Source organism: Saccostrea cucullata, unplaced genomic scaffold (genome assembly GCF_032062105.1).
Source record: "Saccostrea cucullata isolate Sc308-1 unplaced genomic scaffold, CSIRO_AGI_Scuc_v1 ctg8023, whole genome shotgun sequence".
NCBI classification, from domain to species: Eukaryota; Metazoa; Mollusca; class Bivalvia; order Ostreida; family Ostreidae; genus Saccostrea; species Saccostrea cuccullata.
Genome location: NW_026932273.1, coordinates 3,085 through 27,382, shown reverse-complemented (window position 1 = coordinate 27,382; position 24,298 = coordinate 3,085). Strand labels below are relative to the sequence as shown.

Genomic DNA, 24,298 nt, shown 5'->3' with positions numbered 1-24,298 from the left:
AGAAAGGTTCATTCTTATATCAACTCGATTTATCCCAGTCAACTCATTTCATTTGCTCTTATTTTGTATATTGTTGAATGGACATTGAGATTGAATACTGTTCGTTATCTCCATATCCTTCTTCAGACCAATGAAATATCAAGTTTCGATCGGAATCGAACCCAGGGCCTCCGGCGTACCATCCAAGCGCTCCAACCACTGATTTTTCAGACCTTATATATTCACTGGCTTTGACGTACCTTTGAACTTGTGACATTAAATTTAAAGATATTAGAGATTCTGCCAAGATTATTCCTTTCTGAGGTTTTCTTACTACAGCGGATAAGGGCCATATAACAACTAAATGATATGAGCTTGTTCTGAGAAATAATAATTTTTAAAGAGAGGTTTCTCACTAAAAAGTTGAACAATGTCTATTTGATCTACACAGAGGACTGACGGTGCATATCACTGATCAACAGGGGATGGTTTCTTATCTAATGTACATTTGAACATACAGGGTTTCTTGTTTGATTCCTCTGCATGGTTTTCATGCTTATATGTTGGAATTTTTCTGAAAATTAATCATTGTTCGAAAACATCACCCTTTATCTTGTTACTTGAGCCCACACCTAATGTTCATAGTGATCCATATTCACTCTGCTCTTTATTTCTCTTGTTTCAATGCACTTCTGAACTTCCTTAGGCTTGTTATCTTATCAGTTTGAGAACTTGCATTACAGACCTAGCCCGTTATCCATAGATGACCCCACGTTACCAACTATCGTGGATGATCCACTTACTTTATATATCTGTGTGAAATAAAATTGTTTAATATAGATTTAAAAATATCTAAAAGATTCTAAATACAGAGGGCCTCACGTGGTACATGTAATTAGTGCCCACCCACTGACGTCACACACAAACATAGCAGGACCAGAACAATCGCATGTTACTGGGAAAAAGTCAGTTTGACAGTTGAAGTAAATGAACTTAATGCTATACAAATACATTTAATTTCAGTATGATGACATTGCGATGACATAAGATTATCCGTTTTATATCTAAATTTGAGGGGAAAAAACAATTAAATTGAGGAACACTTGAACAAAAGTTTAAATGATAATATGTGTAAATAAAATTATTTGTTTATAATTATTAAACTAAAAAAAAATTATTAAAAAAAGGATTCTCAATTATTTTAAAGAATATGTACAATATTCGTAATATAATTATAAAACATGCATAGACTTACATGCATCACAAATAGACCCAAGTGTAAACGGTATATACATGAAGAAAGCATACTAAACAGTGTCCTATAATATTTTTCAAAAGATTCAAGAACATTTACTTCTTCCTAAAATGTCAAATCATGTGGAAGAGAGTTTATCCTTAACAATGTTGCTTTCTGAAGTTTGTGCAATGATATTTGTTGTAGGGAATATCGATAAGACCGGAGAGATCCCGAATAGTCGCCACAGATTTGTTGACAGATTCCGAGTATTTGCCACGATATATCTCTGAGGATTGGAGGTACATAAACACCGTCATCATAGAGAAGCAGAGTCTGTAGATCGTGTAGAGATTGTTGTGATCTTACTGTGTCACCCAGTCTGTGGTGATTCAGTATAAACAACATATGTAACATCACTAAAGGGGGGATTTGTAATATATGCATACCATGCTTCTTACTCATTCCCTGTTCTAGCACTAATTCATCAATGTAACTGTACTGATAAAAAATGACAATATCTTGCAATATTGCTCTTCTCATCTTAGTACCAAGGGTATTCCTTTCCATGTAGTGCCTGTACATTTCTACATTAACATGATTATGATACATAACATACGGTAATGACATGCTAGCATGTGCTTTATGTAAAAAACTGAGTGAGTCTTCATATCTACGTGTTCTGTAGAAATACATAGCAAGATACAGAATGTCAGATAAACAACCAAACCTACACGACTGTCTCAGCAATGTAATTACTTTTGTCATATAGAAAACCTTATTCCGGGTTTCATTTTGATTAATTCTACACTGTAAGAACATGGCAATACATCGTATCACCTCTGATGTGATACATTGTAAAGATACTTTTTCATAGGATTTAAGCCTTATCCCGATCATATTCTCTATCTGTTTCATGTAAACAGCAAATTCCTCAATACGACTAATTTCTTGATTAAATGTAGATAATTCTGTAAATAAGCTGATATCTAATTTAGTGGTAGATATAATACTGTTCTCGTCTGTCTGGACTCTCAATGTTTTGTTTAATATAGCAATACTGAGGTAAGGTCGGATTTTTTCACTTAATAGTAGACATGATATCCCCTTACTGTACAAACCATACAACTGACTCAATAAAGAAGTTTGTACAGAACCAGTGACTTTCACTCTAAACATGTTGTTTTGTGGAATAAAAAAGTTTGGACATTCCCCAGTATATACCATGTGAATCAATAATTTAAAGCTTTCCCAAAAACAAGTCAATAAGTTCTCAGGTGTCCAGGACAAAGACGTATTGTTCTGTATGACCCAAAAGACAATAGTTTTTATGAAATATGAGCAGAGAACGGATGTATTCGGCTGACAATTAATTACTTTCAGAAAAATTTTGAAGACACCATAACACAAAAACTGACAATGATTCATTGAATAAACAAGTATTTGCTCTGCTTGAGAGAATGAAATTCTCCATTCTAGTTTGTTTTCAGGTGTGCTTCCGATCGGAACAACATGAAATCCTCCACTTAATATTTCTCATACAACTGTTTGATTCGGCCATCCCCGTTCACGACATCTCTGTATCCATGGTAGTGCTGACGTCTGCCAGTGATGTGACTTGAAACAGAAAGCATTGTCAGTATCTGCATTTTGGAGTATGGAATAGGTAGAACAAGGTCCATGAAGGACAGCAGTAGAAATATCATAGCTATTTAAGAATCGCATATAGTTTTCTCTGAATATTTTACTTGATACATATATATTGTCATTCATTACTACACAGGACGAAACGGTTTCTGCATTATTGGATTGGCTTAACAGGCTAAGTCTGGTTAAACCAGGTGGTAGATCATCACACTCCATCAAAATCACAGTGTGTTGTGGGATACGATAGAGACTGATCTGAGAGGAATTACATATCACCTTGTGGTCTGGAGGCCAGAACATCCAATCCTCATCAGAAGTTATCAATCTGAATCCCTCACGTGTACTTCCACTTTTCATTCTATCAAGTCTCTTCATGATATACAAAGGTTTCTTCACTACCTCCATAATGTCCATCACTTCTCTCCTGATCCTTACCTCTGTAGGAGTCCCTACTTCCTAACAAAGTCCCACGTATATTACTTCTGACAGGTGGTATTTGATACATCCCGACATATAATAAGAATCAAAAGCACACGTCTGAAAAAAAAATGAATTCATTCTAAAAGTTTTTCTGTTTATATTCTTCGATATAGAGGGAATGTGCTAAGCTTTTGACCAATGTTTTACATGGTGCTTTGTTTTTGCTTTGTTTATCTATTTTTTTTTTAATTACACTATTTCAAAGGGCTCAAAAATTAAATGATATAAATCTATAGAGAACTTTGTAACATGTACGAATACATTACTAGGAATAATAAATCTTTGTACGAGTGTTTTACACTGAAATGAAAAGGAAAAGAAAGAAAAAAAATTTCGACCTAAGCTTTACCTTTGTAAAAAATCTATCATCCTTAGGTTAATTTAACAAACAGCTTACATGTAATACTAACATTTGTCAAAATGAAAGATAGGATCAAAGATAATAGATGCCTCTAGAAGATAAATACATTTAGGTGGTGAAAAAATTTTATCTTTGTGTCTGCCAACTTTATGATTTGAATTTAACATATGTAATAAAACAATTACCTACTGATACTTTATTTGTCTTTGCATTTGCTACTTTGAAGATTTGAATGTAACACAATTATGTTATAAAACACTACCAACCGATACTGTTTCCTAAACGTCCCAACAAAACATCCCTTTTCAAATGAAATATATCCCACTTATATTTTACTTTCGGTTTGTATTTTGCAGTCCCTTACCTGTACTCTATTTCTGGAAATCTATTACAAATAAATATAGCTATTTTTGGAAATTAGATAATATCGATTTTAAATAAGGTAGATCACATAACCTGTGAATCGAGAAAATCTGATTTGAAATTTAACTGAAATTTAAAGGTAAAAGTCGGGTCATTCAACCTTTTATTAACGTCTGAATACAAATATGTTGAGTAATTGTTTTATTATTATTTTTTTTAACCAGAATACTAAAGTTTACATTAATTAACAAAGAAAAAATATATCCTGCCTTGCAGTGCCATGTTTATCGTATCATGATATTTATTCAGAAAATTGTGTTCATGCTTAGGTCCTGAATCCAACAGTAAATATACGGTATATCGAACTCATCTAAAAGAGATTTAAAAAAGAAGCACTGAAATTGATGCTAAAGAACTTCTTCCTTGGAAAGGGAACTGAGAGTATGGAAGGATAGATTTCCAGAGGAAGTTAATTTAAATTCGAATTCTTCCAAAATACAATTAAAATAGTTAGCATTACACGTATTTACAACAAGCAAGGATTCCATGATGTCGACCTTTCACTGTCTGTGTGTCATGTTTGGAAAATACCTACCGGTAAACATTCATGTCTCAGAGTGTATATAATGACCTAAAATTAGAATGAAAATATCCGTCAGTTTTTGACATAGTGATAGATTGTTTTTACTGTATTGTTCCGACAAGCGAATTTATGACTTTCAACGAGTCTTATATTCTTCGTTTCATTAATTTCTTTGGCGATAGCTTGCTTCTTTCTTGCTTCTTATTCACATAAACCCCATCTTCTTGTTATTGTATATAGTTACATAGTAAAGGAAATTTGACAATAGAACAGTGAAAGTCATCACGTTTAGGCCATGTTCAAATATTTTTTTGGTTGCCCTGACCCGACCGTGTACATAAAAAATGGCCTGACTCAAAGCTCTTGGAAGAAATAATTTATTTTTCATATTTTCTGAAAAAAGGTATTTAACAGTGAAAGTAAACTTTCCTGAGGAGTTTCTAACACTAATTAATTACCGACTCAATCTTTCCATCCTGAGTGGGGAGAGGGCAAATGAAACAAGTTTTAGACTCTGTGGTATCTTTTTATATATTGTTTACTGCAATATACACTGCAATATACACTGAAGAAAACTCCTAACTTTTTTTTTTACAATTAATGAATTCTTAAATTCATGGTTAATGATGCTTATTTCAGTTCTAAGTTGCGTAAATTCCATGTCAGTATCTCGTCAGATTTTAAACAAAGTGTCCTTCTTTATAGAGGAAGACCACCACTCGCTCTAATTACTGCAAGACATCATCTTTTTCATGGACATTATTTACCTCAGAATATGAGATTTCTTCATCTGCTGCCATATCTACTGCATGAGGCTTTTGAAACCGTTGAAATTGTGGAGGGGGATATTTCTTTTTAAAATGTCAAAATATATGATGTTCAGTGTGGTTCAGATTCAGGGATTTGGCGTTTTGCATGTTAGTGAACCTATTTCAGGATGATTCAAACTGTTTAAAATATTTGACTGCTATTAGTACCAACTTGTCGCCATTTTCGTACCATTAAAATTGTTGATTAAAATGTTTATAAAGTGTTTCAAGACCATGAAACATTATTTTAACCTGTTTATGAAGCAAAAGCTTGCCCTAAAACGAAGATTCATATCACTTTCAGTTTGAGACTTATAAATACAAAAATAAATACGAGTAAAATGTTTTGTGAAGATGATCCAGATATCAGCATTCCAACTGGTCTACATCCTTCCTCAATGGTCATGTTGTCAACGTTTTGCTCCTTAGTTAAACCAGTTTAAATCAAAGTACTAAGAAGTACAGAGAGCCGTGCTCATTTACAAAGTAGAATGAATTTCTTACATGAATTATATTCTGATGAAAAAATTATTTTAAAACTATCAATATAAATGATAAGACTCTGACAGTGAGTTTTTCAATCCTAATACCACGGTCTGATTTTGTCAGAATCGGAATTAATCTGGTACCGCAGCTGGATGTAAACAAACAGGCCAGTCCAGACTAGTTCCCTCCCCTGCTTTACCTCGTATGTGTAGAGAACTACGATAGCACTGACTATCAAAAAACCTTACGCTAAGGAACTACATGTATGTTCTTTGACTTAGGACTGAAGTTTTCAAAGTCATTACTACTAATGTTTATTTATATAGATAAAACTTCGTTTTATTTTTGTTGCTTTATTTAGCGTTTGTATTATCTTAAAAGCGGTTGAGAGTAAAAACTATGTTTTTGCACGCAACTTTAAAATGGCGACAATGGGGTTGACTTCCTGTCTTGAACAGGATGACATAAGCCGACAATTGCTCTTTGAGCAATAAGCCCGGCTAAAAATGATATTGGGCACAAAAAGATAAATACGCTGATGAGAGTGAACACTTAGAAGTTTTGTTATGTGTATAGAGTAAACATATGAATAGAAAATAGTACTGTTGATTAATTATATCTCACTGTTATATCTAAATGTCCATCTAAAGGAGATTTAGAGCTTTCTCGACTCCCCCGCAAAAGAGCGGTTGTAAATTAGATAACTGCGATGTACTTGCGATAATACGTATTGGGTCTTAATTTGCTCCCAACGCCTATGTATGTGGAAAACAAAATTTGGGCTGAGATGCCTTTTAAATTCTTCTTGTACTCTGTTAGGGTAAATCAATTACACTCTTAAAGCACTTTGAAAAAAAAATTAAAGTGTGTTGAGTGTGTTCCAAATAACGCACTTTGATTTTTTTTTTTCAAAAGCATTTTAGAAAAATGATCCAAAAGAATTTTATCATAAACCTCTTGAAAACATTCTAAAGTGTTTTTAAAATGTTATAAAAAGAAGAGGAAATGTTTTAAAATCATTTCTAAAATGTTTAGTTTGAAATGTTACGAACAAAACTTTTTACAACATCAACAAAATTTTTTAAAAATGTTTTGTGCTACCTGGGTACAAAAGTAAAATAAGGTACATTTATTTTATAATATTACACCGGGTAAGTAGAATTCTTAGCGAGGATTTAAGTTTGGCATTATTAGAGAGGGTGCCAAGATCGCTTAAATTGAATATCGCTAAAAATTAATTGCTTTATATTTGTAATAGCTTCTTTAGTTAGAATTTTTTGATCGCTAAAATTATTTCTCCGTAAAAGTAGAATACCAGGTCTTAGGAAGAAATCGCTAAATTTGCGTCCTGCTAAAATTTCCACTTATACCATATTCAATTTCAGTAAAAATATACAAAGATTTATTCATTAAAGTAACGTATTTGTACATGTCACAAAGCTCTCCTAGTTTGATAATATTTAATTTTAGAGCCCCTTCCTTTATTTTTAAGAAAATAGAATGATAAAACAAATCCAAAATGCGCCACTTAAAACATTGATAACTAGCTGAGTACTTTATATATCGAAGAAATTTAATCGAAAAAAACTTAAAGGATTTAAGTATGAAGTCATTTATTTTTCAGATGTGTGATTTTTCACTCTCATAAAATAAATATTATAAAAATATATCAAAATGCATCATATACCCCGCCTGTCAGAAGTAATTTACGTGGGACTATGTTATCATGTAGGGACCCCTACACAGGTGAGGATGAGGAGGGAAGTGTTGGACACTATGGAGGCACTTAATAAACCCGTGTTCATCATGAGGGGATTTGGTAGAATGATGAGAGGATTTATTAGAAGCATGAGTGGGGTCTACGTGAGGGATTCAGACTGAGAACTTCAGACAATGATTAGGTTGTGGCCTACAGTCCACAAGGTGATATGTGATCTCTCTCAGATCAGACTCTACTGTATACCACAATACAAAAATTCTGATGGAGTATGATTTTTTTGCACCAAGGTTTACCAGATTAAACCTGATAAATCCCTCAAATGATAAAAAAACGATTTCATCCTGTGTAGTAATGAAGAACAATGTATACATTTCAAGTACATTATTCAAAGAAACCATTTGCTATTCTTAAAGACGTGCCTACTGCTGTCCCACATGGACCTTGTTCTACATTTTCTATATTACATGTAGAGATAGACACTGCACTCTGTTTCTAGTCATATCACTGGCCTATGTCAGCACTTCCGTCGATATAAAGATGTCGTGAGAAAGGCTGGCCAGATCAGAGTGTTGTATCAGATATATTAAACGGAGTATTTCATGTTGTTCCTATCGGAAGCACACCTGAAAATAAACTCAAATGGAGAATCTCATTCTCTAGAGCAGAACAAAAACTTGTTTATTCAATGAATCACCGTCAGTTCTAGTGCTATGGTCTCTTCAAATTTTTGTTTGAAAGACGTCATTAATTTGAAATTATAGTACATCCACTCTAACCTCATATTTCATAAAAACAATTGTCTTTTGCGTCATACAGAAAAATACTTTCTTGTTTTGGACACCTGATAACTTATTGTTTTGTTTCTGGGAAAACTTTAAATTATTGAAATTCTTGGTACAGGGGAATGTCCAAACTTTTTTCTTCCACAAAACAACATGTTTAGAGTGAAAGTCATTGATTCTGTAAAAGCCTCATTGTTCAGTCAGTTGTATGGTTTATATCGAAAGGGGATATCTTGTCTACTATTAAGTTCAACAATCAGTATTGCTATATTAAACAGAACATTGAGAGTCTGTACAGTCGAGAACAGTATTATTTCTACCAGTAAATAAGATATAAGCCTATTTAGAGATTTATCTACATTTGATTATATAATTTCAAGTATTAAGGAGTTTGTAATGTACAAGAAACAGATATATAATATGATTGAGAGAAGGCCCACACCGTATGAGGCAGTTTATTTACAATGTTTAACATCAGATGTGCTACCAACACTGCCATGTACTTACAGAGTAGAATTTATCTAAGAGGAACTCGCAATAAGGTTTACTACAAGGCTAATAAAGCATTCAAGTTGCTGAAACTGTCGTGTTAGATCGGATGGATTTCCAACATTCTGTATCTTGCTATGTACTTCTACAAAACACGTAGATATGAAGACTCACTCAGTTGTTTACATAAAGCATAGGAGAAAATGTCATTGCCATATGTCATGTATTGTGATCATGTTTACGTAGATATGAGCAGACACTTTATGAAATTGAAAAATATTCAATTTTTGTACTGTTTTCACTTTTGCTTATTTCTTATACGTGTAAGGCCATGCATTTAAAAATTATACTCCAAATATTGTACTTATTGCTTTGGATACTTCAGAATCTTACTTTTTAAAAACAGTTTTTCTTAATAGATATAATAATATTGTAAAAATACACAAATAATCATTTATTAAGGTATATCACTCTTGAAATTTGTTATATAAAGGGTTTTTATTAGAAGTATATTTTGAATAGGTACTTATATTCAAATCGGAGAGAAAATAAGGGTTTTGTGCATATTGCTTAGCTACGGTACAATCAAATTGACCTTTTTGCACTTAAGTTGAACTCCTATTAATCAATTTACCTTTGTCAGATTTTATTAGATGTAACAATGGTAAAATGTATAATCTTAAACTGCGTAAAATACATAGAATAATATTTATCATTGAACAAATGGTACAAATTTATTTGCGGAAATGATTGTATGACCTTATTTCTATTGAAAATCAGAAGAGGAAATAAATTTTCTTGTATCATTCATTTTACAACTTAAGTGCTGATGAGACGAGTATCTAGGAGTAAGCAATAATGAAAGAAAAAGATTTGGTTCAGCGATGTAAATTTTGAAATATTGGTAAAAATATGCGATAATCAGAAAAAGAAACTGTGTGAGTTTTATTTTGATTTCTTTTATATATTTTCATTTCTCGGCAAAATTTGTCGAGGGAAGGTGTAATTTTTTTTTCTAGAAATATAAATTGAGACCCATTTCTAATATTCCTAGAACATAATAACGGAAATCTTTCTCCAAGTAAAAGTATGTGAGGCTTAAGGTAGAAGATATTAAATTTAATATACATGTATGTGCAGATTTGCAGAATTTTCTCCTAATGTCGTTCCACCATAAGAAATTAAATAAATATTGCTTCCTTGTGATCCTTTTAGCATTTTCTTTCATTGAATGTTAAACAATTTACATCGTTTTATTTAATTATGCTATATGAAATGAATTATAATAAATACTAAAAGTTTTGATGCAATAGGTTCTGACAGAACTTTTCTAAAGTGACATACCTTAAACTTTTCTGAAATTAAAGTGGTCCCCCCCCCCCTCAAATTCATGTATAAAAACGAAATTTTCCTATGTCATTTATTGAAATCTAAATGTCATCTTTCTGAAATAAAATGCAAGTATATAGCATTTTGTAAATTTGTTTTATTATTTGTAAATACCGTTCACGGTTGCTCTGTCGGTAGAGCGCTCGCTCCATGATCGGGAGGTCGTCATATCAGTTCAAATCTCGGCCGCGATTTTTTATCATTATATGCAGATGATTTCGTGTGTGGTTGTTTGTGTCTGGCGTCATTGGGCGGCACTGACATGTGAGGCCCTCTGTATTTAGAACCTTTCAGTTACATGCATTATTAAATCTAGTTTTTACAATTTTATTTTACACAGCAATATAAAAATATAAGGAGTCACAGTCTAGTTTGCCGAGTATGCTTGAGATAATCAAGGATATTTGGAAGCATGGGGCCATCTATGCATAACGAGAGGTAGGATACGGTTTATGAAGGGAGATGCCTGGTGATGATACACCCACACCGCATGCCTTGTCGATCAGTTAGACAATAATGACAATAATCAACGTTCTAGTGAGAGGCCTTGCTTTATAAAGTGATTCTTCTCAGAACAAGCCCATCTTCTTTAGTTGTTAACTATCCTTTATCCTGTACAGTCAGATGCAGAACGAGAGGTAGGATACGGTTAATGAGGGGAGAAAACATCCCCTGGTGATGATTAACACGCATCGACACTCCTCTGTGTTTAAAAATAGATCCTACCCAGAACAAGCATATACATGTGTATCATTTAGTTGTTAACTGGCCTTTATCCTCTATTGTCAGAGAAAAGCCAAATAGGAACAGGTATGACAGACTCTCTGATATCTTAAATCTAAATATCACCAGGTTTAAGGATGCGTGAGAGGCAGTCAAATATATCGGGTCTCAAAAGCTCAGTGGGTATAATGCTAGCATGGTAGGAGCGAGTCCCTTTTGAGATTTGATTTTTCATACTCCTATGACATAAGTTTACAAGGATAAATCGAGTCGATGTATAAATACAATAGAATATAATTTACTGTTATTAATAAACATTCTAGATATAAACTTAAAATCTGAATATTTCATTTTAATCCACAACAGGTGTTTTTCCTCTGCTTCATGAAGTTTTTAAATAAAAACTATAATAAACTTCAGAACACGTGCCTGAATAATCACAGCTGTTTTAACAAAGCAGTTCTATGGATGACTAATCTCAAGTTTCTTCTTTTATTGATGCAGCTGTTGTCTATGGTATCAAAAAGTCTAGATTTGAATTTATATGAGGAATTATTGTTCTAAATGGGATACATATATGTTTTTATATTATTGGTAATTTTTTAAAATAAGTTTTTCTTCTTTAATTGATCAACAACTGATTTAATTTTCTTCTAAAGTTCTGTGCTATATGCTGTGGCACAGTTCGGCTAAAGTTTCTTCTCGACAACAATATTTTTGTTTGGAGAAATAATACAAAACTTCTGAAAAGAAATTATTCAACGTACCTACAGACCGAATAATTTTACTCTGAGTCGGGAGAGGTTAGCCAGACATTATTTTAAAGATGGATGAAATTTAGTCTTGGTGTCTGCAAATTTTGTTGTAAATTAATAACAGTCATTTACAACTTTTAGTTTCTTATTTGCCTAAGCATGGCGAAAAATTATTAATTAATCCTTAGCATACGAATAATGTGGCGCTGCAAAACCACAATAATTCCTTATTTGTAAATTAATGTTAACTTCATTTTCCCTGAATCATTCCTATAAAAACGTTTCTAATAGATTGAATGACCCAAACATTACATTTAAATATTTTAGTCAAATATTAAATCATGTTTTCTCTATTGGTAGGTAATGTGAGCGACGTTTGACATCGGTATTTCCTTATTACTAAACATTGTGATATTTTTTGTCATTGATTTCCAAACATAGAGTACTGGAAATGACGTATATGACATAAACCAAAAGTAAATTAATGATAGTCTGTATTTTCAATTGAAAAAGGATATTTTATCTGGTCGTTTAGGAAACAGATTTCGGTAGGTAGTGTTTGATAACATATATAAAATTCAATCTACAAATTGATAAACATAAAGATGAATAGATATCAATAGGTAGTGTTTCATTACATTGGTTAAATTCAAATCTTCGAGTTGACAGACACTCACGTACAAGATAAAATATTTCTTCACCAGCTTTTCACCATGAATTTATTCCTTAGATAATATTTTTAGTACTGTACTCATTGTTTTATTAACCTATGGATAAAAGAGTTTTTACAAAACTACAGCTTAGGTACATTTATTTCTTAATGTGCTATTCTATTTCAATGTAAAATATTCTAATATTAATTCATCAAAGCTATGTGTTCGTACATGTAACACAGTTTTCTTCAAATTGAAATCATTTTAATTTTTGCAAAAAAAAAAAATAATAATAATAATAAATAAATAGATAAATAAATAAATAAAATAAATAAATATACTCAACAAAAAAAAAAGAAAGGCATATTCAGATTTAACATGATAATCTAAGTTTTCAGTTTGATCCTTATTTGTTTAAAAGTGATTTTAGAGGGTTTTGATGAAAAAATCAAACATGTCCTGTGTTGCAAGTAGAAAAGTTAAGTTTATTGCATTTTAGACGCTCCAAATTCTAGGGGCATACCGTCTTAATCGATCCATATGTCCTTTGCGACGTCGAAGCGCTGGTAGATTTCCAATGTATGGATGTTGTGCACGAATACCAGCTCCTTTCAGTCTCCTGCGAACAATTTATGCAGTTTTATGCAGATATTTTTTCAATTCAGCAATTGTAGCAGCAGATTTTACAGCAGCTCTGAATCGCTTGAGGTTCTGAAAAAGGGGGGTGGGGTCGTTCGGTCCTGCCTTGGTGTGGTAAACTGTGGACGGCAAGTTCTTGGTCTTCCGGCGTACGTTTAACGACTGCAAAGCCCATTTATGTATTCCAAATGCAGTTGCTACTTACTGTTGCGTACCTCCGTTTAGTATCATCGTTAGCCTCGACAAGTTCATCTTTGTTTCGGCGTGGCATTGCAGCATCAACACTGCAATCAAATCTTAGATATGGCTTTAATAGGAGTGTTAATAGTTTCTCTTAGTCCAAAATACCAATGAAAATTGACACCCGATCTAGAAGAAATCATGAAAACACTACTTTCATCAACACGTTTATTCAAGGGAGACAATTCAACACTTGGGTTTTAAAACCCCATATCCCCCTTTAAAAAGGTCACAGGTATCCAATGATAATAAAGATTGTTGTTCGATGTACATTTTCAACATTTCTATGAAGAGGAAAACAATATGCGTTTCTATTTTTGTTGAGTATAAATAAAAATATATTAATTAAAGCAAAAACAAAGAGCCAGGTAAAACATTGGCCAATAGCTAAACACTCTCTATATGTATCGAGGAACTTAAACAGAAAATCTTTATGAATGAACTCATTTATTTTCAGAAGTGTGTGTTTTGACTCTCATAATATATAAGGATGTATCACATACCTCGCCTGTCAGAGGCTGTGTATGTAGGACTGTGTCGTGAAGTAGGGAGTCCTGCAGAAGTGAGGATGAGGAGAGAAGTGGTGGACACCATGGAGGTTGTGAGGAATCCTGTGAACATCATGAAGGGATTTGATGGAATGATGAGTGGGAGTAAACGTGAAGGATTCAGACTGAAAGCTTCAGATGATGATTGGATGTTTTGGCCTCCAGACCACAAGGTGATATGTGATCTCTTTCAGATCAGTCTCTATCGTATCCCACACCACACTCTTATTCTGATGGAGTATGATGATCTACCACCGGGATTTACCAGACTTAACCTGATGAGTCAATCAAAAAATGTAAAAGTCATTTCCTCCTTTGTAGTGATAAATAACAATGTATATGTTTCAAGTACACTTTTCAGAGAAAACCATTTGCGATTCTTAAATACCTGTGATGTTCCTACTGCTGTCCCTCACGGACCTTGTTCTACCTATTCCATGTTCCAAGATAAAGAGGCTGACCATGCTTTCTGTTTCCAGTCACATCACTGGCCGACGTCAGCATTACCATGGATACAGAGGTGTTGTATACGGGGCTGGCCAGACCGTAATGTTGTATCAGAGATATTAAACGGAGGATTTCATGTTGTTCCTATCGGAAGCACATCTGAAAATGAACTAGAATGGAGAATCTCTTTCTCTCAAGCAGAACAAAAACTCGTTTATTCATTGAACCACAGTCAATTTATGTGTTATGGTCTCTTCAAAATTTTTCTGAAAGAAGTAATTAATTTCCGGCCTAACACACCCATTCTCTGCTCATATTTCATAAAAACTATTGTCTTTTGGGTCATACAGACAAATGCCTCTTTGTCTTGGACACCTGATAACTTATTATCTTGTTTCTGGGAAAGCTTTAAATTATTGATTTATATGGTTTATACTGGGGAATGTCCAAATTTTTTTATTCCACAAAACAACATGTTTAGAGTAAAAGTCAAGGATTATGAGCAATCTGCATTGTTTAGTCAGTTGTATGATTTGTATTGTAAGGGGATATCATGTCTACTATTAAGTGAAACAATCAGACGTTTCCTCAGTATTGCCATATTAAACAGAACACTTAGAATCCATACACACGAGAACAGTATTATACCTACAACTGAATTGTATATACGCCTATTTAGAGAAGTATACGCATCTAATCAAGTAATTTATCATATTCAGGATTTTGCAGTTACCATCAAACAAATACAATGTATAATTATGAAAAGGCTTACATCGTATCAGCCAAGCATTTTACAATGTATCACATCAGATTTGTTACGGAATACTGCCATGTTCTTACAGAGTAGTAGATATCAAATTGAAACTCGGAATAGGGCTTTCTATAAGGCAAACGTAGCTACAGTGCTAAAACTGTCATGTAAGTTTGGATTTTTATCTGACATTCTGTATCTTGCCATGTTCTTCTACAGAACACGTAGATACGAAGACTCACTCAATTGTTTACACAAAGCACGGGAGAGATTTTCATTGCCGTATGTCTTGCATATGAACCGTGTTAATGTAGATGTGTACAGACATTGCATGGCAAGGAACACCTTGGGAAATAAGATGAGCAGAGCAATATTTATAGATCTTAAGCTATTGTGTAAGTACTGTTACATAGATGAAATTGTGTTAGAGCAGGAGACCAGTAAGAATCATTTTATGCCTATATTATGTATCCCACCTCTAGTGATGCTGCACATGTTGGTTATACTGAATCACTATAGACTGTGTGAAATCTTGACGTCTCAACAATCTCTACAGGATCTACAGACTCTGTTGCTCTATGATGACGGGGTTTATGTACGTGATCACCTCAGAGATATCTCGTGGCAGATACTAGGAATCTGTCAAGAAATCTGTGGAGACTATTCGGGATCTCTCCAGTCTTATACATATTCCCTACAACAAAAACCTGCTCACAAACTTCACGAAGCAACATTGTTAAGAATAAACACTCTTCCAAATGTAGCGATATGACACTTTGTAAGAAGTGAATGAGTTTATATTTAAAAAAAATCGTAGTACCCTGTTTAATATGATTTATCCATGTTCAATGTTTATGAAGATACTGTCTTCAATTTGGTTTATTTGTTATTCTTGTAAGCCCATGCATGTTTTATAATTATACTACAAATATTGTTCATATTTCTTTTTATATACGGTACCCGAATCGTTATTCTTTACAAATCTATCGTATTCTATCGTCCGTGTATCCTATCGTATTGTGCGTGTATCCTTTCATATCCTAACGTATCGTGTTTTCCGTTTGTCGTGTTTTGCGTTTACCGCGTTTTGCGTTAATCGTGTAGATCGTTTATCAGGTCCCATCGTGTATCGTGTTTTGCGTTTATCGTGTATATTCAGAAACCCTCCCTTCAATCTTTACTACAGGAAGAAATTACCGAGGTATTCCGAGTTTCTTTTCGTTTTGTAAACCAAAAGAAGATTATTGTAACCAAGAAAGATAAAAGAAAGTTTAATCCCTTAGTTTTTCATCATTAAGAGAAATATTCAAGCTTGGAAGGAAAAGAATAAATATATGAATAATATAATTAATCAATTAAATAATAAAAAATAAATCAAATTAAGAAAATAATCATATCATAGTCAAGCAGAGAATAAAATTTATTTTGGAAAATGAAATAATCGATTCCTCGTTTTTTTTTTTTATAATTCGTCGAATCGATTGATTTTTTTTTTGGTCAAAATTGAATATTGTTAAGATTTTTTTTTTAAACTATAGTAACTAGAAAGGATGATTTTCGGTAAGTCACGGTGAATACGTACCCCGTCCCTAAAAAAATTATAATAATAATTAGCAGGAGATTGATCTTTTTTAAATGCAATATTCATTTTCTCCCGATCAATCGTCTAGTAAAATTAGGAATGTCTTTTCGCCCCCTTATCTGCATGTATGAACAATTTTCTAAAATCTTAATTTAAAAATAATATTGAAGCATGTGAGACATTGATTCAGATAACTTTAACACTGATTTTGTCCGTATAGAGTAATTTTTTTTAATTTATTTAAATTTATTTTCATCACTATCTAATTAGTTAAATTCATTAATAGTCTAAAAAACAAGGTACAGTAAGGGCAAAATTCGGCCTACCATCAAATTTAAAAATATTTTGGAATATAAATCTAGAAGATTTATCTTTTCAGATGACAGTGGTTACATATTTGTGTATAATTTAGTATTGGAGAAACAACGCTGTCAATTTTGCATCCTTTTTACCATATTTTTCCTTTTTAACGTCGTAAGAACATATGTGACGTCACTGAAATTATTCATCATTTATTTTATTCTATATTTATTCATTATTTACATAATATATAATTAAGACAATTTTTATTCTCTGAAACTAGTAAATCTACAACATGCAATCTCTTTCTCTCTCTCTCTCTCTCAAAAAAAAAATTCTCTCATTAAATACTAGGGATGGCAACCGAATACGGAACTGCTAATCGGTTAACCTAAAGAGCGATTAACCGCTTAACCATATCAAAATATATTTTCAATATTTTTTTTTCATAAGTTAATTCATGTACACAAGAAGTACATAAGTCTAAAAATTTTTAAAACTGTTCTATTTGTCTTGATTCTTGATGAGATAATTATATGCATACTATTATATATCTATATTTTCAGTTTCAGTAGACTGGAAAAAAATCAAGAAAACCATGAATCATGTCTGAGAAAAAAGGCATAGATCTTTTCTCCAAAGCAGATTTCACCTAAGTTCATTCAGCGTTGTCACCATAATTAAGATTTATTCTGAATTACATTTTTAAATTTACAGTGTTTAATTCACAGTACTAAACGGTGATTTAATTATCATAAATGAATTTTGAACATATTTCATTGACAAATGCCAAAGGGATTGGACACAAAGAATTACAGGTCAGTCGGGGGTAACAACTTGGTGTTTTAACAATAATTTACACTTCAGACACAAAATGACCAAGAACCATGCCCCACGGTCCGTAGAATCATACTAGTAGTCACATTTAAATCAATGAATGTGTGAAATCCTAAATTATCAAACTTCAAAAAAATTGCGTTCAAATTTAATTTTTTAAAACTTTTTCGCCTAACTTATTACAGATTTTCTAACGATTACCATAGCTCCGACCGAGTAAACAATTAACTTGTTACAAATTGATATCCCTATTGGATACCTTGACAAATTCATTACTTTTATTTCTCTTGCTCGTTCTCATTACGTCCTCTCAAAAACTACAGTAAAACTGGTTTAGTACGAACACGGATATTACGAATTCACGGATATAGCTAAGTCATTTTCAATCCCCAGCTATATAAATTTGATCAATTTTACATACAGTTATAACGAATTACGGATATAGCGAAGTAATATCAAAGGTCCCAGCGACTTCGTTATAACCGAGTTTTGCTGTAGTACTTATGAAGCAACCTCCCTCCCCCCTCTCTCTCTGTGAATTTCAAAATACATTTTCAAATCTTAAAATCATTTGAACCAAATGTAACATATTAATGTTAATAACATGTTAATAAGTTCAATAACTTTTAATAAGTTAAAATGTTAACATGTTAATATCACTCCTCTTCATTTCCGACAAGGCTGTCTTCGTCGCTGTCGGAATCATCAACGGGCAGCGCTGCAGCATCATCAACGTAACTGCACCAATTCCGAACTCCAATCTTTGGGTTTTCCCTGTGCCTTGCAAAGGATAAAAACCATATAACACTAGTGATGTGGGAGCACATTCCCACCACTCTTGACCCTATTTTGCATTTGCAAAACCATGATTTTATATTTATCTCATCAAACCCAATCCACAATAAATACTTCTTTGCGGATATATGCCTGCTTTGAAGTTTTGCAATTAGAATTCCATCATGGTCATTGTTGACGTAAATTTCATAGTTGCCATCTTTATCCAGATGTTCCTGAGCATAGGATTTAGCTAGTTTTATTTGATATACCCCCATTGTTAATTCTCGCATTTCTTCTTCCGACAGTTGCGGAAATGCAATGCTTGTGTCGCTGGCGTCAATCTTCCGCCACCTTACTTCCCTTTTGTCTAAACCTACATTTAAAAAAGCATGTTACTCATAATTAGTTGTAATAAATTTAGAAATTCATAATTTATCAAGATATTATAAAACAACCATTCTGAGAGCACTACATAAGCAATAGTCCCCTATCGGCATGTAAAATCTGGTCCCCGTTAAAAAATGAAAATGCCATAACTCTGTAAAAAATCATTGAAGCGGAATGAAATGCAAATCTGATTTATAACTCATCAAGATGCACACCTACTAAAAATTCAGCTTAATATTTGCAAGCGTTTAGGAAAAAAAAAAATAACGATAGGAAACCCCTATCAATGAAGTGGAACGAAGTACAATCTTGACCTGTAATCACCTCCGGTTTCACCGGCAGGGGAGTAATAATAGATTAGAAATTACATTGATGTAATGCTCTTATATTGAGTTACAGTAGCAATTTACCATTTGTCTCTACATATTCCTTGAGTACATTGACTTCCTTGGAGAGAAAACGCATGTTCGCAGCTGTCGACAAGTCACTCTCTAATCCTGTACTAACATCAGGCCTGAAAATATTGCAGATGGCACTAATGATCCGAACATAGTCTCCGATGTGTGGTATCTGGCTATTGGGAATGGTTCTGTCCAAGTAATTCCAGGTTTTGATTCTACCATTAACACTTTCGACTACCCATCGTAGCTAAAAAACAAATGTTGATCTTAATTGATTTACTTTGATTTACAGTTATTTTTCATTTACATGTATTTAATCAGAACACAATTGAAATACTTCTGAAAATTACATCTTATATACATTTTAAAAATGCACGTGGTAGAAAGGAAGGCATTTCAACATGAATTCCAATGTCGTTGAGTAGAGTTTCCGCATCCCTAAACCCTCTATCGACAATGAATATGTCTTCCTCCTTTATCCAATCTTTAATTTCCTCTACGTTGGTTTCTATCATATGCGTCAAAATCTTAGCATCTGAATTCTTGGAGTCGGCTAGGTATGGCCCAAGCACTGAAACAACGTACCCCGATGTAGTAACCACTATCATAGGTTTAATCAACGGCCTGTGTTTATGAGTACTAAATGATCTTCTTGAGAATGTAAAATTACCACTTTTTTGTAGGTATATATATGTCCCATCAAGTACTAGTATTACTGGATTTTCAGTTACAGTACAGAGCAGCTCTTTTGCAAGTGGACGGGTGTGGTTTTCTTTAACGTCCTCCCGGGTAATGTGGGAAAATCCCAAATGATGTGGAACAAAGTTCAACATCAGAGCGTGTTTTGCTGTCAATACAGCACGCCTTATCTAGAAAAGAAAACACAGATCTATACTATTATTTTTTTTTTTAGAGATTACAAAGAACTACAATGTAGATTATTTGTAAATTAAAGAAATTACCTGCCATTTTTGCATGCCAAAGAGAGTTCCAAGCAAATGATTGCTCATTCCACAACGCAATTTGGTTAATAGAATAGCAATACAAGTCCTCACACTTCTGGTCTTGGTTGCCCTTATGTCAACGTCTTTCAGGTATGAGAGCAGCTCATCAAACTGGTCTTTCGTCAACCCAGTAAGATTATAATAATCTTCGTTATCCATACTCTTGGCGTCATCAAAGTTGAGTCTAATACTTTCATTCCGTAGAGCAAATTCCCTAGTTTGTTGGAGCAGTTCTACAATGGATGTCCTGTTGATATTTGTGTCAGGGTTTGTTTGCTGCATTTGTTGTAGTGCATCGTCAGTAAACTCTTTATCTGCAATATGTTTTGGGCAACATCTAGAGCCGGCAGGAACAAACATTTTTTTTCGTAAGAAAGCTCTGACACGGGCATACTGAGTCACCACTATAAGCTTTGGACCTGGCTTTTTACATATAAGACAATTCGCATGGCTCTTTGATGTGCTGGGGATGCTAAGAGTCACATCTTCTTCTTTTACCTTTTGTAAATACTTTCTTTCTAGTATTGAAGTATGTTTAGGTTTTATTTTGTACCTGTCGTTTGGTGTAGTCCTCTTATTACACAGAATACAGGGATATGATTTAGGTCCTGTTCCTGGCATCCTGTATTAATGTACAGACAAAATTAATTACTCCACCTTGCAACACATTTGTGAATCTCAAAAGAAAACCTGGAAAATAAATTTAAAAGTAAAGTAAGAAAAATCTTTAGAGCCATCATCATCGCCAGATATATATGTAAAGTAGAAAAAAAATTGTCTTTTATCGTTATTTTTTACACCAAATATATATATATTTTTTTACATTGTTATTAATCTTAAAAAAATTAAAGAGCACTGTATTTATTTTCTATCAAAAGCTCTCACCAAAATCATTTCATTAAAATATATTAATGGAAGACATACCCCGGTATACCTTTAATTTATACATTACACCCTTACCTGATTTAGTGTCAGTAGTTAATCCCATCCATTTATCATTTTAACTCTCTTCTTGTGATATTTCTTTTCTGTAAAATGTTATATTATTATAAAATAAGCATATACAATTCTACATTTGGAAATAAATAAATAAACAGATTTTTTTTTAATTTCTAGTAAAAGATTTTTGAAATATACATGTATAAATAAAAAAAAAAATACTCCCCGAGTGAGATTGGAACTCACGACCTTCCGCACGGTTACCTACCTACTATAACCATTCAGCCATTCAGGCTTCAAATATTTTCAAGTAAAATATTTTAGGTCTACTTTGATGCGCAAGAAATTTATTATAGCTCTTAAAGAATGAGTGCACATAAGTACGTCATTTGGAACCTTTTCGGCTTCCCATTTTAAGCTTAACATTACAATATATCGCTAAATTAATCTATGATTAATGTGCAAGCATATGCTCTTGATATTTTTTTCTAGAATTTTTTGTCATACATATTTCTATGATTACAGAAAATGTAATTGAAAAGAACATGTAAAAGCCTTAAATTCCGGAAATTTTAACGGGACCACTTTCGAATCTAAGGTATCCGCAAATAGGCGGAGACATTTAAACCGCATGGTTGTGGAATGTAAACATTAGCAAATATGATTTTTTCGCATTGCGAATTGAAATGGAGAAGAGAGAGAGATCGTGTTGATTTCATGGTGCACAATTATTAAATGATTCTAATGTTAAGGGGTGTAAATGTGGTAATGGGGTAAATGTCTCGCTGTGCAGACCATAATACAGAGCCTATACATGTACTTACTAATGACACTGTCTACCAGAATTCTTTCAAAACACCCCTAATGAAAAGCATAAAGATGAATAAGAGACATATTATCTTCAAACCCTATTAAAATTTGCGCAAAAATCTCCCATAGTTTGAAGTTGGAAGTACGATAGATAATGTCACAACAGAGACTTAAACACAATGAAATTTTCAATGAAAGCGTTAGCGTATCGAACAGCAGAAGGTCACGTGAGAAAGGTGATTATAATATCAATCGTTGTTGCTCAGTGACCAGTTAATTTAGTAGCTATCTCGACCCTAGTTGGGGGCATTTTTTTGAAAATTAGATATGAGCCGCAACTTGGCCAACATTGTCCTTTGGATATGTATAAGTTTAAGTTAAAATACATATTCTGTGCAAATAAGAAAAATGGCCAAGTTGCGGCTCGATGTAAACAAAGTCGTTGAAAACTGGTATGCATATGAATAACAATAGAAATGAGACAAAACTGTTAGACCCCCGTCTCAAAAGCTAGTGTCGTTCGGCATTATTTAATACTTTCATGTAATATAATATACCAAAACCTGCTCTTAAGACATTGTTTAATACCTATAAAACATAAAGAGCTAAAGCCACGAATTATCAATATCCGCCTTTAATTTTAGACAAAATTTAATTCTAAAATCACGAAGCCTTTCATATGTTATTTTGTAGAGCACAATGTCATGGTACGCTACATATAATTTTTTGGCACACAGGCCACCGTCTTTAGCACATGCGCAGAGACAATATACCTATGAAGTTAAAAACTGCCTAAAAATGCCGATTTTACGGCAGTTATTTCGAAATTTGAATGTGGCCACACTCAAGTACCCTTTCCAAACTGTGCATGCATGAAAATATTATGTATAGGCACCTTCATGCAAAATATCCTAGAGGTACTCGCGTGTGGCCAATATGAATTTTACATTTTATGAATGTTGAGCTTTCAGAAATTGAAGCAAGATCCTCCATTTCAGTAGTAATTATATGTTCATTATATGCGTAATTACCCTAAATTAGTTATTAGTATATCAGATTTATTCTTGATAATTATATTATCCCATATTTGTCAATAATTTTGTGATAGAATATATTAAATTGTCTTTTAATATGTGTTCTTTCATATAAAATTTAAAATTACGCTCTTTTCTTTCATGCTTACGTACATGATACAATGATGACGTCATAATCTGACCGTGAGGTCTACTGCATCTGAGCAAAAATAATTTGAAGAAGTTTGTCAAAATAATTTTATAATTAGAAAAAGGTGTTGAGAATTGATTTGTGTCGAGTTTCCAATATGTTGCCAGCACTAGATGTTGAACGTAATACTTGTTTTAAATCTTGTTTATAAACATAAAAAAAAAATGCCTAATCCGAAGTTGATATCTAAAATTCATGCAACTCCATGTGTATTCTAGGATACATAAAAAGTAAATAGTTTTATTTGTTTACACACTGATATTTCGATTGAAGAAATATATAGCATTTATGAATAGTATGCATTTAAGATTACAGTAAATGTTAGTTAGCTAATATTATTTTAAAACTCGAAGCTCTAAAACGCATGCACTCTCTCTCTCTCTCTCTCCACAGCTTTCCCTTCTTTATTAACCTTTTACGATGTCTTAGAACTTTTTCTTTGGCATACCTTTAAAAAATAATACGACGCAGATTTTTTTCCCGAACGAAAAAAGAAAGAAAAATTTATTGGTAATCTAATAACTCTGAAATTGAATAACTCGGGATGATCTATCTGCACACGTATACATTATAGAAAAAATACGTCTCGTAACCACAATAGAAACTGGTGTCCGAAATTCTGTAGCATCTGAATGCATTTTGAGGTAAATACCGAGGTTACCCGATTAAAATAAAAAGGTGTCAAATGTGTCCGAAATTCTCTAACATCTGAATGCATTTTCAGGGAAATACCGAGGTTATCCGATTAAAATAAAAAGGTGTCAGACTCACGATTTGCACACATTTAATGAATAAAAATAAACATGGATTTTGAACCCTAATTTATCTTCTAGTAGTAATTGATTTGCCTTGCGGCTTTCTCAATCACATCTAGTGATCAGACATAACATGGATCGGACATATTATTATTAAATTACCTAAGTTAGACAGATAGAAGAAAATATCTGCATAAGTGATGT

General features: G+C 33.0%; 2 protein-coding genes across 2 annotated transcripts; both read right to left on the bottom strand.

Moving 5' to 3' along the window:
- Positions 1-1,226: 1,226 nt before the first annotated feature.
- LOC134234753 (uncharacterized) lies at positions 1,227-2,696 on the bottom strand. Its single transcript, XM_062716800.1, has one exon. It carries the CDS (start codon positions 2,639-2,641, stop codon positions 1,340-1,342), a length of 1,302 nt encoding a protein of 433 aa, XP_062572784.1. The 5' UTR covers positions 2,642-2,696; the 3' UTR covers positions 1,227-1,339.
- A 53-nt stretch (positions 2,697-2,749) lies between these two features.
- LOC134234754 (uncharacterized) lies at positions 2,750-3,304 on the bottom strand. Its single transcript, XM_062716801.1, has one exon. The coding sequence runs from the start codon at positions 3,272-3,274 to the stop codon at positions 2,750-2,752; it is 525 nt and encodes a 174-aa protein (XP_062572785.1). The 5' UTR covers positions 3,275-3,304.
- Positions 3,305-24,298: the final 20,994 nt, after the last annotated feature.